The sequence below is a fragment of the Filicampus tigris genome, chromosome 11 (assembly GCF_054856515.1).
Source record: "Filicampus tigris isolate MCC_2025a chromosome 11, RoL_Ftig_1.0, whole genome shotgun sequence".
Lineage (NCBI taxonomy): Eukaryota > Metazoa > Chordata > Actinopteri > Syngnathiformes > Syngnathidae > Filicampus > Filicampus tigris.
In genome coordinates, this window is record NC_141227.1 from 3079527 (window position 1) to 3097881 (window position 18355).

Below are 18355 nucleotides of genomic sequence, written 5' to 3' on the forward strand. Positions count from 1 at the left end.
CTATTGTCTAATATCAGCAAAACGGGTGTCTGAGACTGACGGACGGATTGGTTAGTCAGACGGAATGTCCACCTCTGGTTGACACTACTTTTAATCCTCCTGTGTTTCTGAAATGGTCTGTTTCCTCTTAGAAATTGAGAAAAAAATTGACTCCTTTCCACTCCGATTCGTACATCCATACACACAATTAACAGCTATAGGCATGTTGATATTGTTTGAAACTATTCAAATCTATAACAACCCCACATCAAAAAAAAATCTTCACAGCCACACTTGTATGTGGCTCACGTTGTTTTGAGCCAATGCAGCCTTTGATGACGTAGAATGAAAAATGGTCGTTTGTGGGGTCATTTGAAATCATTATGTTCAAAAATAAAGTCAAAACAAAGTCCTTGATAGACATCTTTTAAATGGATGAATTGCTGTGCTATGGCCAAAGGGGAACCTGAGCAGGCTTTTGCCTGTCTCTGTGTGGTCACTCGGTGTTCGCAGTCAAAAAGATCTTGGGTGTCAGGTCAGTTGTTTATTTTGGGGATTGCAGTACCTCATGGACTAGGAGTTCAGAGAAACGCTTCTGGATTTCAAGGAAGCTCATCCTGGACAATTTCCTCATTTGGGATTATTTTACAAGAAGCATCCCACCAGCCTGGTAAGCCGCCAGGAGGCATCTGTTAGAAGTACTCCTGGAGGGATTTGCTTCCTCTTGCATTGTAGATTTTCTTTGTTCTTGCTTATTCTCTCTTTTTATGTTTTGGTGTCAGAGGCTAGGCATGGCTTCCCACCACTTCTTCTTCCATTTTGCCAATTTTAGACTCTGTAAAATGAACTCAAAGATTTGTTTCTAAATACAGTATACATTACTAGTTATTTTTTATTTCGTTTTGACTTTTCTTTTTTTCAGTTATTTTTGATTAGTTTTTAAAACAGGTTTGTTTTTTATTAATTTGTATTATTCAAATTCATTTTAGTTTCATTTACATTAGTTTGAGTATTAGTTTTATTTTTGTGAATGATGTGTTTGTCAAGTGCAAGATTAAAAAAAAGAAGGGTCATTAATTATTGCGTAACTAAGTTAAGTAAAAGTACAATTCGCAAACAACTGTTTGTCCTTCCTTCCTTCTTTGTACAGACATATAGCAATAGCAAAATAAATATTGTACATCTAAATTGAACTCCACAAGCTCATGTGCGATATCAATTGACAAAGACAAAAATGAAGGACATTTTTGCTATAATTATAGTTAGTTTTAGTTTAAACGTAAAATTTACTTTTAGTTAGTTTTCGTTTTTTAAACGCATTTTAGTTTTTATTGTATTTCGTTAACAAAAATGTTTTCAAATTTAGTTTTACTTTTTTGTTAGTTTTTGTTAATTTTAATAACCTTGGGAAAGACTGAGAACTGCTTTTCACCATTTTAGTTTTCTTAATTTTTTGGGGGGGTGTGGCCGGAATGGTGCTCAGGGGCGCACTGGGGCTTCCAGCATGAATCGTCCCTTCCAGACAATGTAAGAACTTAGTGCCTTTGTTCCATCAGTAGCTATGAGTGCAATTGTGACTTACTTAGTTATAATCACTTGGTCGATTTCTACCACTATAGCTAGCACTTAGACAGAGTAATTAGCTATGCCTCAATGCCGAAATTTTTTTTTTCTGGATGTCACAATTTACAGAACAGCTTGGTGTCGTTATTTAAATTTCCATGTATAATTTATTTGGGGTTATTCAGGCTACCGTAATATGTTAAAATGTAAAGTATTGTGGGTATATAACTAGCAGGAAGCCTGTGCCTAAATATCTGTCATTTAGTGTGAGCTTGCGTTCGTGGAATAAGAGTTGATCCACCCGTTTTTTGCCATCTCTGGGGACGGCCATTTTGTCACTTCTGTCGACTGAAAATGACATCACAACTGCTCTGCGCTCAGGTAACGACCAATCATGGCTGACCTGTTTTCTGAAGCTGAGCCGTGATTGGTTGTTACCTGAGCCCCGAGCAGTTGTGATGTCATGTTCAGTCAACAGAAGTGACAAAATGGTCGCCCCCAGAGATGGCTAAAAAGGGGTGGATTTTGCTGCTTATCTAATATTCCACAAACGCAATATTTTTCAGCGACATCTGCGAACATGTCACTGCAGCAGTGCTACTACCAACGCCTGCCAGACTTTTTTGCCCTTGGGGAAACCCTGCATAAGGTATTATGGTGTCATTTTGTGTACGGGGCAATAGTTACTGATAGTTATGCAATAGTTTCAGAGAAAAACGGGATTCTTGTGTTCTTGTTGAGTTGACTACAGTGATTGCAAAACAAGTCAAACTGCATTGCTTGCTGTAAATCAGCAGAGCTGGGCAGTCCCAGGACGGTCTGTCCCTCCGTCCCGGACGGACGCCCATATGCTGGCGGAGGATGGGGGTGCCACGTTTGAAAAAAAGGGGCGGACTAAGTAAGGGCGGGGGTGGATTTTAGTCCGGCCCAGTACGGCCCTACGGCGTGTGACGTGGTCTCGAGGCGGCCAAAGTTCATCTCAACCTACTCAGCGAAAAGCTTCTTTAGGCTTCTTTATACCCCCGCATCGGCGCGACCGACAACTGCCGCATTGCGTCACGTGACCGACGCATTGTGCTGTGAGACATGTTGGCCACAGGTTTGCAAAACATGCCGCACACACGTCAGAAATTGTTGCTGCGTATAGGATGCCACGCGCATTCTCTTTCGTGATCGGTCCGTTATGTCACATGACGTAGTTTCCTCTGGCTCGGCCCGGCAATTTATTGGATCCAATACGCAGCTCGTTGTTGCTCCGAAGCAAACTAGTTTGGCAGCGGCGTGGGTATTATGTCATGTATGTGTGCGTAAAGACGCTACACATGCACTTTCCAGATCGTTTTCGCAATACAATTAACTGCATCGTCTAGTCATCTAGGGCCCTTTGTTGTAGCAGGCACAATAACCATTGTTGTCGCCGTCTTTATGATCGCTGCTCGACAGTAAAAACGCCGACCCGAATTGGCTGTATCCTCGTCAGTAGCCGCAGCGACGTCCCACAACTTGGAATTGTGGGAAACTGTAACACATTTTCAAAACAATGCGTGTGGGTTGTGCGCAAGTGTAAAGTCAAACTGGGCGCAGCACTGCCGCATCCGCGATTATGTCGAGTTCATCGAGGTCGAGTTCATGCACTTCTTCTGGCGTCTTCCCTACTTAAACAACCGACACAGCAGGACAGTGTTTCATTGCGTCTTTATTGAAGTTGAACAACCACGCTCTAATTCACCTCGCTCCCAAAATAACCTCAAAAGGAACAAATACTTAAACAGGATAAAAATAAATATATACTCACAACACAATATTGCAGCATGTTAGAAAAATAATAAATACAAAATAATATATGCAATCCTCAAAATTCATCCATCCATTATCTATACCGCTTATCCTCACAAGGGTCGCGGGGTGTGCTGGAGCCTATCCCAGCTGTCTTCGGGCAGTAGGCGTTGGACACCCTGAATTGGTTGCCAGCCAATCGCAGGGCACACAAAGACAAACATCCGCACTCACAATCACACCTAGGGGCAATTTAGAGAGTCCAATCAACTTACCATGCATGTTTTTGGAATGCATGGAAGGCACGGGGAGAACATGCAAACTCCACACAGGGAGGTCGGAGCCGGGATCGAACCCACGACCTCTGAACTGTGAGGCAGACGTGCTAACCAGTCTTCCACCGTGCCGCCTCAATCCCTAAATTAATATACAAAAATGAAAATATCAATTGGCAACTAAATGATATGTTACACTTGCATTGGGAGCCCCGGCGCAAACGCTGTGCACTGCACACGGTCCTTCTGCATAGAGGGGAGTAGAAAAGGAGAAGAAAAGGAGAAGGAGAATGAGAATGGAATGTCATTTCATCCAGGTAGCCTCCCTTTTTATTTTGATTTTATTGATTGATTGATCGTCCCTTCAGACTAAGCTTTTTGTTTCTTTGGATGTTTTGCATCTTCTGCCTTGACACCAGTAATCGCATAGACATTAGAATCGACTACGATCTTTGTAACGAATGGGGAAAGCGGAAGTGACGTATGCTGTAAATGCAGTCAGCACATTTACAAGTATTTTTGTTTGCCAGGGTTCCTACCACCCTCCTCAAAGTTGATTAGTGCCAGTAAAAGCAATACAGCCCACCCCACCCCCAGACCATGACAAAGCACCGTTCAACTAGATGTAAGTCGATGTTTCATCAGAAAAGTAATGAAAATATTTAAGGTAAAAAACTTACCAAGTGTTGCTTTAATTTATTTGTATAAATTAGCCATATTGTTACTTCACCTGTTCTATCACTTAAAGTTGCCCATTTATCTTTTGTATATAGTTATAAATTCACGTTATAACGTCAAAAAGGTATCGCAATTACAAACTTTGAATATACTTGAGACTACACAGATTTTGCTTTAATATTTTGGGACCATTTGTGCATTCTATTTTGGAGATATTGTGGCGTGGTCAGAAAAACATAATTGCTGTAGATCGAACATGAGTGACAGTTGTAAATTTTGTTTTCAATTTCTAGCTGCTCCACAGATCAAAATGTGCAATTCATGTTTGTTTGTTTATAATTTAACCGACATAACAAGTTCAAATCACATCACCATTCTTTCAAAAATTTCTTTTGGAGTCTCGTTACGGGGGGCGTTTTCATCGACTTTTTCCCGGTATTGAATTTTTCCCCTTTCCAGCATCAGTAGCACAGAGCCAACCTCCATACAGCTTGCGCTTGTACTCAGTGCTGTATTTTTTGAAGGGGGGCTTGAGGGGAAATAACCTGAGGTAGTAGACACGAGCAGTGAATTGAGATTAGGACAGTTTTGGCTCGGAGTGTGTTGTTGACGATTCATCTGCCGTGTTCTCTTCAGGAGCAGCGAGGGCGCGCGTGTCTCGCGTGACAGGAGGACAGAAAACAGGTAGGAAACTTAGACCATTTTTCTCATTTTCACGCTTCGGCACCTCATGTTTGGCAGACGGGGACGCTGTCAATCCCTCGTCTCCATGTCAGATGAGGTTGTCATTAGGACTGGCGCTGGACACGACAAAATAAGTGGGCGGGAAGGCCCATATTGAAGTGTGTTATGGAGGAAAATATATCCGAATAACAGGAGAAGCTCGCGAGATGTGCGGAGGAATTTGACACAACCAACTCGCTAATTTGACTCCATGTATAAAGGCACGGCATTACGTTATTTGCTTAGTGTTTGTAAGTGCTGTACGAGGCGCTTAAGACATTACCGCTGGGGATAGCTTTTGTATAAAGTCAATGACAGAAATGACCAGTACTAGCGTCTGCGTAGCTACGTTGGCTGTGCTTTGTCCCGTCTTTTCCATTGGCTGCGAAAACTGTGCTTGTATCCCTCCACCGAAATGCCAGCCCACAGAACCCGTGCGAGTTAGTGCGGACGCCAACATGATGAATGATGACCCAATGGCGTCCACATAACGTCCCAATGTTCCCAAAATAATGCAATACCGAGGACCAATAACCTTGCGTACATTACAAACGCCATCGGTGGTTCCTGAAAATACATATATTAAAAAAAAACTAGACCCAAAATAATTGCTTCCTACTCGCGGTGGACGTGACGTGTATGGACAAAAGTATTGGGGCACCTGGCCGTGCCACCATTAATTTGTGTAAAAGCAAAACAATGAAGCCTCCACTTCTTATTCCGTTGGTAGATGGACAGTTTACTATTATAGCAATGCTTTCCACATCATTTTTTTTTAACTTGGATTTTTATTCTAACAATTCGATATTTTTTTCTGTAAGCCTTACCCAACTGCCCCTGCAAAGTTGGAAGTACAGAATAGATTAACCCCTGATTGATGAAGATATATGATACAAGAGATGTTTATTGCACAGGTGTAAAATTCAACTCACATCATTTTATGTGGCCCGGGAAAGCAAATCATGTGGATCAGCTTCCATGATCCTTGGTAAAATCTTTCCCAAAATTTCAAATTGACACGTTTAATAAAAATAACGTTGAGATTTTGCAATAATTTTTTGTCACCCTCTTTACAGTAACTTTAGCAATAATGAACAAACTATTATCCTTGACTACTGATTTAAGAATTAGTAACCCATGAATTTGTTGTGTATATAGAATAATATGATGAGACGATTAAACATGTACTTGCTTTCACATTCATAATGACCCTCTGAGGGAAGCTCTAACTACAAATTTGTTTGACATCCCTGGTTTATGATTTTACAGTGGAAACACCTTTCAATTGTAACAAGTGCGTTAGTCATGTGTGTACAAATCAACATTTTCCCTGTCAATAAATAACAGTCATATTACACGTTGATATCCCCGGTACAAGAACAATATCTTTGTTCTGGGTTGATCTGTGAGAGCATAAACAAAATAAAATAGAGTGCAAGTTCACTACTTGGCCACAACATTATGTGCAAATGAAGTATTGGATTTTGCTGCTCATATAATAAAATAACTCAAATATTAGAAACACCTCATTTGAGTTTGCAATGCATCAACATACCCTTAAATAAATACCTACCCGACTGTTTCAATTAAATCTGGGCTTTGATATCTTTGGAAAGGCAGAATGACTGGCCGCAGTTTGTGTCCCTTTGATTTTCTTCAACTCTGTCTCTTCTCCCATTTGGTGCTGCAGAAGAGGATGTCTGCCAGAGGGGGGAAAAAGAAGGTCACCAAGGTGTCCCGCTCAGCCCGGGCAGGGGTCATCTTCCCTGTTGGCCGAATGATGAGGTATCTGCGCACTGGCACACATAAATATCGCATCGGCATGGGCGCACCCGTCTACATGGCAGCAGTCATCGAATACTTGGCAGGTAGGATGACAGCACGATGTCTCTGGTGTGAATGTGTTGATCCAAAAGCCTGCCTTCTGTTTACACTTACTGTGGCAAATGAATCAATTGATTTCCGCATTTACTGTGACGCCTCATCTTTATATCTCCAGACTGTTACTCGATTTTCAATTGTTCCCGTTGTCGTGTACTATGTTCCCAAAGTTTGATTTTATTTGATTTTTTAAAATGTAATATATTTGTAACTGCAGTGAAATTGTCAAGTCTTGGTTGACTAAAGGCATATACACAGATCTGCATTGCATGTTGATCCTCGTTTGAATACACACTGCAGCTCTAAATTCCCAATTCTGTATTAGTAGCTGAATTAGATTACTTTGGCTATGTATTTACCGTATTTTCCGGATTATAAGGCGCACCGTTATATAAGCCGCACCCACTCTATTTTTCAGAATATGTTGGAAAAAACCTTAAATAAGCCGCACTTTTATATAAGCCGCACCCATCTACGTTGAAAACTTTTATATTTACTAGGTCCTGCCGGTGTCCACCCCCCAAGTAGATTTCAAATCTGTGGGAAACACTGTGTGTTATCCTAAATGAAATACAACGTACATTAAGAGCACATTTTGCACATATGCCCATATTTTGCCCAAAATTGATGGCGCCCTCCAGCAATGAAGTTGCTGATCTGTCAGTGCAGCGGAGTGGAGTGAGTGTAGACACTTTTTAAGCAGCTGCCTTGATCGCCCGTACTTGCAAGCATTTTGGTCACTGAGATTACACGTTTGACTATTTCATGCACAGGGAGTCCTACATTTATAAGTATGAATTTCGTTGGGAGAGCAAAAGCAAAAGAAGTGGCTTGTCTTTTGTACAACTGTTCCCAAGACCATTGCGGGGCATCACAAAGATACAGATCATCAGATACATGAATTAAAATAAAAATTCCAAGTGAGAGATTGTATGTGTCATGGATTTTCACTGTCTTCTCCCTTGCAGCTGAGATTTTAGAGTTGGCCGGAAACGCTGCCCGGGACAACAAGAAAGGCAGAATCACTCCAAGACATATTAAACTGGCTGTGGCCAACGATGAGGAGCTTAACCAGGTAGCTACAACATTCGTTGAGCAGCTGGCACTGGAATTAGTTGCAACTTTACAAGAAAGACCATGTTTAAGTCAAATGAAGGTATTATTTGAAATTTACAGATACTTTGCAGAAGTGACACTCTAATGCAGCAATTTATACGTTCAAGATGTTTGTGTATGTACGTACTGTACATATCCAGCACAATTTGGCTCCTCTGTTCAGCATTAGGTTTTCTGACATGATGTCAGAATGATAAATTGGGAAAATACAGTAACGTAAGAACTACCTTTCCGTATGAGTCGATTCAAAGTTGATGTTTTCCAGCTTCTTCGAGGCGTGACCATATCAAATGGAGGAGTTCTGCCTCGCATTCACCCGGAGCTTCTTTCCAAGAAAAGAGGAAGCCGAGTTAAAGTGGACAGCCAGGCATCCGTCCCCGAGAGGCAGGAACGCGCCAAAAGTACCAAACCCGTCAAACCCTCGAAAAAGGTTAAAGGCAAACGAGGGCGAAAGCCAAAGGTTGGTCAGCTGAGTGTGTACCTTTCATGTGTTCACTCGAAGAGGTGGCGACCCCTCCCAAATATGACTTCACTTGTCGCTCTCCCTCATGCAATTCCTTAAGCTGTTAACAGAGCTGCGCATCGGCCCTCCGCCCCCGGTTTCCGTAATGCATACTGTATTCAATCGACCCACCTGGTCCCGGCCCGTCCTTCGCCGGCGACAGCCAATCGGCGTCGATTACGTAATCTTTACATCACACGCAGGTGCCGCACAATCAGACACGCCGCCAAACAAAGAAAAAATATCAAACAAAAACAACAGACACACGCACAGCGTTGTCATCGGTGAAATAAAAAGAATATGGGACACATGTCATTGCGTCTGTGGGACCGCAAATTACACCACACCCTTTTATTTTTTATTTTTTCCTTACTCGACCGCGTGTCAGGAGTGCGGCCCCTGCATGTGACGCGGTATCGGTAAAGTCTGTTCTCAATGCCGGTTGGCTGACCGACTGGGACCACGTGGGTTGACTGAATATGCAGGACGGAAACCAGGGACGGAGGGTCGCTGCCCAGCTATGGGTATTAATTAGGATGAACGATTAATCGTATTCAAATTGACATTGCAGAGTAGTAGAATGCCATTTTCAAATCGCAAAGGCTGCGATTTGAAAGAAACAACAAAAACTAACTGCTTCTTTTTGGTCAGCTGGTAGGCTTTATTTTTTATATGTATATGATATATTTATTTATATAGTGTCTAGATTTTCAGTGTTTAAAGAAGAAGCCAACCCCAAAAAGGTATTTGCAAATATATGTTCTATGAGCCTCCACTAGTCAAAACACAGCATTCTGATTAATATTACGTTTGTGGAATATGAGTTAAACAGCAAAATCCACCCGTTTTTAGCCATCTCAGAGGGCGGCCATTTTGCCACTTCTATGGACTGAAAATGACATCACAACTGATCAGTGTTCAGGTAACGGCCAATCAAGGATCAGCAGTTTTCTGAAGCTGCGCCATGATTGGTCGTTACCAGAGCCCTGAAGAACTGCAATGTCATTTTCAATCGACAGCTAGTGTCAAAATGGCCGAACATATTCTTGTAATGAAAATGTTTGGGTTGACGTCAGCTTTAAAAATTCACTCCACATGTTTACATTTCATTGTTTAATGAAATATTAAAAGTTGGAGTCATAGATTTGTTAGCATTATTGTTGTAATCTGATTTTTGACTTACCGATTTCAGTTTTTGCCACAGTTGTTTGGTGGAATTTTCTGAAGTTGTCATCTGGAACGCTTAAAAGACTGCAAGTCACTGTTCACTAAGCTAACAACTGTAATTGAAGTAGATAAAGTATTTTTCATATTAATTCATGTTTTTTTATTTTTGCGTAAGACTGACCTGTAGGATCAAAACAATAAGTACAAACAGATTAATTTATTGCCTGTGTTTGTTAAAAAATACATTGGAAGAGGATGTTAAAAAAAATGTAAACAAAAATAGCGTATTCAATCGCAATACCGAGGAGGCGAGGATAATCACAATTGGATCGTTACTGTTGTGCATATTGAGTTTCTTTGTACTGTTCTTCTTTGTCCATGTGGTAAAGAGCACAGACAACGACAAAGAATCTGTACCAAACTCCACAGTAGAAGATGGCCCAGGAGATGGATTTACCATCCTCTCAGCCAAGAGCCTGTTCCTTGGTCAAAAGGTAATCCCGGATAATAAAGACCAGATTTCGTTTTGCTTTGGTCCACCGAGCCATTCGACCGTCACTTTTACTCACACGATGCCGTTGATGGTGGGGAACCACAGCTTTCTCTCACAGTGACTGAAATCGGCAAAATTGGAACAATCAAGGTGGATGCCATAATTAACCCAACAAATGCAGAGATGGACCTCAAAGATGGTGTCGGTGAGAAAGCAGCGCGTTGGAGACATCTTTTTGCACTCATCTGATCTGCTGCTGCTGCTGCTGCTGTGTTGTTTGCAGGCAACGCTTTGGAGAAGGCAGGAGGCCAAGAATTCCTGGAGGGAGTCAAGGAGCTACGGAAAGCACAGGGACCTTTGGAGGTAGCATCAGGTACTGAGTGCACCCATCATTTGTCTTTTTATTATATTATAAAGTTATTTATATTATTATTATTATTATTTTATTTATATTTTTAAATATTTGAACTTGATACGATATGCTTTCCCCCGTGCAGTGGCAGTGAGCCAAGCCAGCGGAATGACGGCCCGCGTCATCATCCACTGCAACGTTCCACAGTGGGGGTCCGAGAAGTGTGAGGAACATCTAGAAAAGACGGTGGAGAACTGCCTCTCAGCTGCAGAGGAGAAGAAGTTCAAGTCTTTGGCTTTCCCATCACTCCCTGCGGGACGGTGAGGACACACCCACTTTTATGCAAATAACAGACTTAAAGCGTTCTGGATGTACGATGGCTGCGTTTTTAAGGAACGAGCACTAAAGTACTACTATTTTTTCAATTAGGGCTGGACGATAATTCAATATCAATGTGTATCGCGATAGTCACGTGATCGATTATCAGTAGAAAATGCTTTCGATAAAATGTTTGATAGGAAAAAAATCTGAAATCTTACCCAACCGCGGCATTGTGCATCAGATTTTTTCCATGTTATTGTGGATGAAGACTTTTTCAGTGGAAGACCGACAGTCCTCTTGCCCATTTGTGTGTTATTTCTTTTCAATAATGTCTTATGTCTTTTCACTTATTTCTCTATTGCGTTATATTTATTTTTAACCACACACTGGTTAAAAAAAAAAAAAAAAGTAAATTTAACAATTTTGGAGCTGGAACGGATTAATTGCATTTCCAGGGGAATTACTACCTCGATTTATGAACGTTTCAAATTACAAACTGGCTCATGGAACCAATTAAGTTCGGAACTTGGTTTCACTGTATATTCCATCCATTATCGATACCGCTTATCCTCACAAGGGTCGCGGGGCGCGCTGGAGCCTATCCCAGCTGTCTTCGAGCAGTAGGCGGGGGACACCCTGAATTGGTTGCCAGCCAATCAGAGACAAACAAACATCCGCACTCACAATCACACCTAGGGGCAATTTAGAGAGTCCAATCAATTTACCATGCATGTTTTTGGAATGTGGGAGGAAACCGGAGTACGCGGAGAAAACTCACTGTATATTGTTAATTGTAATCTATCGCTCTCTTTTTCAGTTGTGGGAAAAGGCTAATAAAATATAGCACTTAATACAAAAATGGAGATAAAAGCCCACATGCTACCTTTTCATATGGCTGTAGGTAAAATGGAGAGGATCATAGGGGGTATCATGGCTCCAGCTGACTCTAGAGTGGCAAGGTATGGATGTGGGTGCTCCTGTCAGAGAACACAGGCCCATGTTCCACTTGACATGTCCATTTATTGTGGTCTGCAACAACACAGACAAAGAATAATATAGCAATGTCATTAAATGCACATCCTTTAGTTAACAGTATGTTTAAACAGCCAAACAATACAAACAATTCACATCCGCGCATTTCATCACTAGAATAGTTAGCAGACTAGCCAAAATAACTAACTAGTGTTTATTGACGTGACATTACTCATGAGAATACAGCTATGCTAGAATATACAGCAGTTTACCTGACACGAACATTGTAAATGATTAAACTCACCCTTTAACATTTAGCACAGCAACAAACGTGGTGGAACACAGGCAGTCTGCAACTATGGAGTTTGCTGGCACGGACAAACTACTAGCTGTGTCGAAGGAAGAAAAAGAAAAGCAGCAATGTCACTCGCTTTCAACGCTTGGCGCTCGAGGAGCCCGCTCACAGTGTAGGACATCTCAGACACCGCATGGAAACTCAATGAATGTATCGACTACCAACAACTACTAATAGTGAAACAATGTGGGCTTCCTAACAGTAGGTCTAGTGCAGCTGTGGTTCAAACCAAAATCCTGATATAGTCTATCAGTGGTACAGCACAAAAGAACAATGCAAACAAATTAACAGAGCAGGGCATTCCGTCAATGTCACGGACCGGTCCGTCTATCCGTCACTGACGGACGCCCGTTTTGCTGACGGTTGACAAATGACGGGGTTAGTCGGACTCGCCAACGGCCGGCCATTTAAAATTAGAGACGGACCGGTTTATAGACGGTTACTATTTTTTTAATCTCCCGGAAAAAAACGAATGACTGACGACTGAAGCGTACCCACCCTGCAGACGGATGACGAATAAAAATGCCCAGCACTGCAAATGAAATATCTTTTCTTAAATGAACAAACTAAAGTGCTGAATGCCAAAAGGTAGCTTCACATCCAATCGCATATGAAATCGAAATGTTGTGTTTTGTTGAACTGAATTTTGAGGATCTTCATTGTTGTAAACAGTGTCCTTCCGTAAACCTCCTCCACAGGAATGGATTCCCAAAGCCAACAGCTGCCCAGCTCATCCTCAAGGCCATCTCCAACCACTTTGTGTCAACCACCAACTCCTCTCTGAAAAACATATACTTTGTTGTGTTTGACAGCGAGAGTATCGGAATATACCTTCAGGAAATGGCCAAGTTGGACTCCAAGTGAGGAATCTTGTTGATTTTTCTTGGTGTGTCATGATGTTGGTGTCAATACGGTGCCATGAAAAAAGAATTTGTGCTCCTCTCCAATTTTTTTTTTTCCATTTCTTGCATAGTTTCCCCACTAAGATAATCAGACAAAGAAAACATTAACACATTTTATTAGGGGGAGAGGGGCCAGGTGCTCAAAGCTATTTTTATTTTTACTTTATGTTAATATATATATATATATATATATATATATATATATATATATATATATATATATATATATATATATATGTGTGTGTCTCTCTCTCTCTCTATACAGAAAGAGAGAGAGTGTGAGTCGCTGTCCGCCAGAAAGCTCGTATGGACAAATATTGCAAAATTCCTTTCCCACACCCCCACAAATAATTACCAATGGTCCGTCCCCACTTTGTCTTTCATTTATGCCATTCTAGCCCATTTAAAGCAGAGATGGGCATACCGCCTGTGTGACGGACTGGTCCGCCTATGACGATGCCCATTTTGAAGGCAATAAACGATAAACTTACAAAAAAAAATAGTCAGACTAAGCATAGTCGGACGGAAACCCATTTTTGTGATGCCTTTGATGCTTCGTTGCAGACAGACCCTCGATCGTGTGTCACAGAGGTAAGTCTCCGTTCCATATTAATATCCATTTAATAGACGGGGTTAGTTGGCTCATTGTTTTATTTATTTTATCACTCATGGATTTAGATCTTTCAAAAGGCATTTTGTTAAGATGCAGGGCCAATGTTTGCTTTTGTAATGTTTTCAATGGTTTTCGCACAATGGGGGGCTTCACATTTTCGCAGACTTTGATGTAACTCTGCTGCCGCCAGCTTCGTGTTTGTACTCATCCAAATCAATGCCAGGGTTATTAGCGATTGAATGTATTTTTAGGTAGCATTGCGTTGAGATGAGTGTGCAAAAGCAATATAAGGTATAATCCAACTTGAACGAAGCAGAGACTGGGAGCTCAAACAAGCTGGCATTTTTTATTTTTTTATTTTACCTCTTGTAAAGATATTTTGACACGACGAGGATTCCGCCCGATGGTGACAATATATAAAATTTAAATAATTAAAAAAAAATACTTGTTTACTTGGGTTAAATTTTTATATTTCCATTGGTCTGATGATCTTAAATAAGGAAAACTATGCAAAAGAAAAACCAACGACAAAAAAGTTAATATTTGAGAAGGACATTTTTTCATGGCACTGTCGCTGATAAGACAAGTGGATCTAAGTGAAATTAAGAAATGTGAGTGGAAAACTGTCGACAAACTGTGTTGCTGTCCCTTAGAGATTAGATAATTTAAGTCCTTTAAATTTGCCATTATGTTGCTGTGTCACAGATGTTTTTACATTCCATATACAAATAGAAGTTATTTCTTGGCTTCTGTAGTTTCTGATACACTAGTTACTAAAAAAATGTGGTTCTCATTCTGCTTTGAAATAAAATGTTTTACATCATTTTCTTTTGGGCGTGTCTTTACTAAAGATGTCCGAAATTAAGAGTTGTAGACACATTTCAGGTCAGAAGAATAGTGAATAATGCTATTAGGCTCATGTCTTGCTCCAGTTGCCACATACTAGTCCAAGCAGATATGCCCACCATTGATTCAATTACAACTGTTTACAAAATACAAAGTATGACAGCAAAAGGGCTCCTCCTTCTACCTTCTATTACTGTACCTACCGAGCGATGTCAAAAATCATTTAAATGTCCCAGACGTAACAGCGTCTTACTTTTGAGGTTCCTGTTATTGAAGATTTACTTCACAACATCCACCTGAGTGGCGGATCAGATGCATCAGTGGAGGCTTGTGGGAGTACATGACGACAACAAATCTTATTTACATTAGGTTTATTACATTGTAAAAAGCATATCACCTTTCATTTATATATTATATACATACTCAATTTATTTGATTCCTGTTTAAGCAAAACATCAGCTCCAGATACACAACAAAATAAACATACAACTATTAAAAGAAAAGAAAATCTCTTGAACTGCTGCTGGTGTGAGACCGTAATTTTCAATGTATGGGTCATGTGATAGTTTCCAACTCAATAAATAAAAAATTACAAACAGAACCTCTGGGCCTCTCAACGTTAAGGGGACCCTATCCTGTCCCATGACATAATTGGTATTCAAGTAGTGAATTTTAGTGTCCTCCCATGATGATGCAAAAACAGAAGCAAAACTATCTTTTCAAATCCAGTAAATGACACCAAATGCTCAGCAACACGAAATATATATCAATTCAAATTTCAGCGCTCAGCAACACGAAATATATATCAATTCAAATTTCTGTGAAATTTAATTCAGAATCTCATTAACTGACAGGATTTTGATGTCGACATAAAGCATGTAAGCAAGCCAGTCAATTAAAGTCAGTGTAATTTCACTTGTCATTGACAAAGGCAGCAAGCACAACCATGAGTGAGTTTCTGAACGAATGTGACCTTTCCCCATTGATTCAGCATTCAGTTGAAGTCATTTCTAAAAATGAAAGCCAATTCCAGTTTGAAATCTAAAAGTTGGAGTAACAACATTCAGATACATTTTTGTCAATCGGCATCGTTTGCAGTTTTAACCATGTGTGCTACATTGTACACAGTGACGAGCTCGACAAAGCACAAGAGAAGCACGACTAAATAATACTGCATTCTCTAGATTTCATCTACACATTGGAATGTTGATATGCTGATCCTCTTAAGGACTGCACATGCACACAAACCCTTCATGAGGTACAGTTTGTTTGTATGGGGTTTAAAAATATACATATAGAAGAAAAAAAAGGGGCACTGACCACCCTGACACATGAAAAACAATGTACTGTAAATGTTTTTTTTTTTTTTTCTGCAGCTGATCACTCAAGGCCGCTAAGTACATGAACCAACCTGATTTAAGTGACATGCAGTACCTAGAATGCTTAACTTTCCTTGACTGCATTCTGAACATTTACATGCAGCAAGGAGGCATGAGCGAAGCTCAAATCTTTCTGGATTATCAGGAGGTTTAAATTGAGACACACATTCGGAAGCACATCGCTTACATGCTCACTCGGAATCTGACAAACTACATAAGCCTAAAGTTGAGCATTTAAATGGAATAATTCCACCGGCATATGCAAGCGCACCATCACTTCTTGCAGTTGTTGAATCACAACAGTGTCCAACAGAAGAGATGGACCCCAAAAAATATTTTGATATATATGTATATAAATACTTTTTTTTTTAATGATACAAGTGGCACAAAAAAAAAAATGAATGGATGAGATTCCTTCTTTTCCCCCCAAAACATGAACATGTTCAATGGTTTTTGTATTTCCTTTGATTGAAACTGTTATTTCACTTCAGGAATGTCCAAACATTGCTAAAACATACATCTGGCTGCCAGAAAGCAAACAATGACTTTCGAGTCGAATCCCTAATATGACTAGCAACTCATCAACAAGCACTTGGGCAACTCAAGTCACCATGAACATTCCCAGAGTAGAATATTTACTAAAAAGGGAACGAGATGACAATTCTTCGTGGAATGAGTCAAAAATAAAGTACAATCTGTTAGAATTGCCATGATTAGTAGATGATATATCCTGCAGCAGACCCTAAACTGACGGACTTGACTTCTGGAGTCAAGTCACAGGTTGACGAGCGCGTGCTGGGTTAGTTACCAACAGCGCTCCTACTGGACCTCGTGAGAAGGGCTTGTAGGTCTGGGACCAGGCAGCAGTGGGACTGGGGACGTGGCCTCAATGAGGGCGGGGTTGAGAATGATTGGCAGGGACATGGGCGGGACCCCCACCTGCAGCGGCGAGGCAAGCGGTTGGATGATGAGAGGGGACTGGTTCAAGGGTGAGGACACTTGAGTGTGAGGGGGTTGTGCTGGCACTGGCATTGGGGCGAACACCGGGGAAGATGATCGCTCTGCTCCTGAAAAACATTCAACAAAAACATTAGCCAACATCAGCCCCTTTTTGTTCTCTGATATGCAAATCCGCAGGCGTCGACTGCAGGTTTAAATCGTAATCTCCGGAGCTGGGCATTCTGTCTATCTGACGGCCCGGTCCCTTTATCTGCCACTGCCGGACGCCTGTTTTACTGACGGTTGGCGAACGACAGAAATAATTATTATAATAGTGAGTTGTTGTTAGTTGGGGGACAGATTTGAGTGAGGGACCGGGCTGGGAAGAGGCTTCCAAAGCGCAGTCAGTCACTATTTCTCTTCAAACATTGTCCAGCAGGGGATGGGGGTGGAAGTGAAACTTCAGTTGGTCTCGCCGACGGACGCCCGTTTAAAAAATAAAGGCGGACTGGCCTATAGACGGGTACTACTTTTTTTTTTTTTTTTTGCATCCAGAAAAAAAAAAGGCGAGTGATGGATGACGTTCATTTTTTTGTAAAATGCCCAGCTCTGGTAATCTCACCAATCACCACAAGATGGCGACTGTCTTACTTGCGCTTACACTGGGTCTGATACTGCTCTGTACTACAATGTGAGTGGGTCTAAACATTTTTGGTGGATTTGGAATGATATGCAGGGCAAACATAGTACCTCAAGAATATAAAAATTTGGACTTAGTTAATTTTGGTGAAAAAAAAAAAAATCATATATTTTTGCAAACATGCATATGTAAATTTAAAATAGCATTTTTGTCATACTGTATATTGCCGTGTCTCCTGATGACACAGGACCCATTGATACCCTTTTAAATTGCATTTTAGATATCAAGTCATGGATGGCAGATAATTTCCTACAGCTCAATCAGAACAAGACTGAGGTTTTAGTTATCGGTCCCGAAGGTCAGAGAGAGAAGCTTTTACCAAAACTACACATTTTTAATCCCTCACACTGTGTGAAGAACCTTGGCGTCATTTTTGACTCTGAGCTCAGTTTTATTCCTCATATTAAAAATGTAACCAAGATTGGTTTTTATCACCTTAAGAATATCGCCAGAGTCCGCCCGTTTCTCTCTCAGGCTAACACGGAAGTGCTGATGCATGCCTTTATTTCCTGTTGTTTGGATTACTGTAATGCCCTGCTCTCTGGCCTCCCGAAAAAGAGCATTTCACCACTGCAACTACTGCAGAATTCAGCCGCTCGGGTGCTGACGAGAACCAGAGGGCGGGAGCACATTACGCCAGTTTTGAAATTGCTGCATTGGCTCCCTGTGTGTTTCAGGATCGATTTTAAAGTACTTTTATTAGTTTATAAATGTGTTAATGGTCTTGGGCCATCTTATTTATCTGATTTGCTTTTATCATACCAGCCCTCGCGGATCCTGAGGTCCTCTGGCGCCGGCCTTTTATTTATTCCAAGGGTGAGGA

At 41.0% G+C, this 18355-nt stretch overlaps 2 protein-coding genes across 4 annotated transcripts in view; one reads left to right on the plus strand and one right to left on the minus strand.

Annotated features, from left to right (window-relative positions):
* The first annotated feature begins 4710 nt into the window (after nucleotides 1–4710).
* On the plus strand, nucleotides 4711–14491 carry macroh2a2 (macroH2A.2 histone). Its single transcript, XM_086044936.1, has 10 exons — nucleotides 4711–4821; nucleotides 4908–4955; nucleotides 6685–6862; nucleotides 7844–7950; nucleotides 8257–8451; nucleotides 10050–10154; nucleotides 10259–10358; nucleotides 10437–10526; nucleotides 10651–10825; nucleotides 12852–14491. The coding sequence occupies exons 3-10, from the start codon at nucleotides 6691–6693 to the stop codon at nucleotides 13015–13017; spliced, it is 1110 nt and encodes a 369-aa protein (XP_085901062.1). The 5' UTR covers nucleotides 4711–4821; nucleotides 4908–4955; nucleotides 6685–6690; the 3' UTR covers nucleotides 13018–14491.
* A 377-nt stretch (nucleotides 14492–14868) lies between these two features.
* Nucleotides 14869–18355, minus strand: part of gbf1 (golgi brefeldin A resistant guanine nucleotide exchange factor 1) — a 113968-nt gene continuing 110481 nt past the window's right edge. For all 3 annotated transcript variants that reach the window (XM_086045096.1, XM_086045094.1, XM_086045095.1), the window contains one exon: nucleotides 14869–16960. In XM_086045096.1, the coding sequence (XP_085901222.1) occupies nucleotides 16713–16960 (248 nt within the window). In that variant the 3' untranslated portion in view covers nucleotides 14869–16712. The remainder of the gene's footprint in view (nucleotides 16961–18355) is intronic.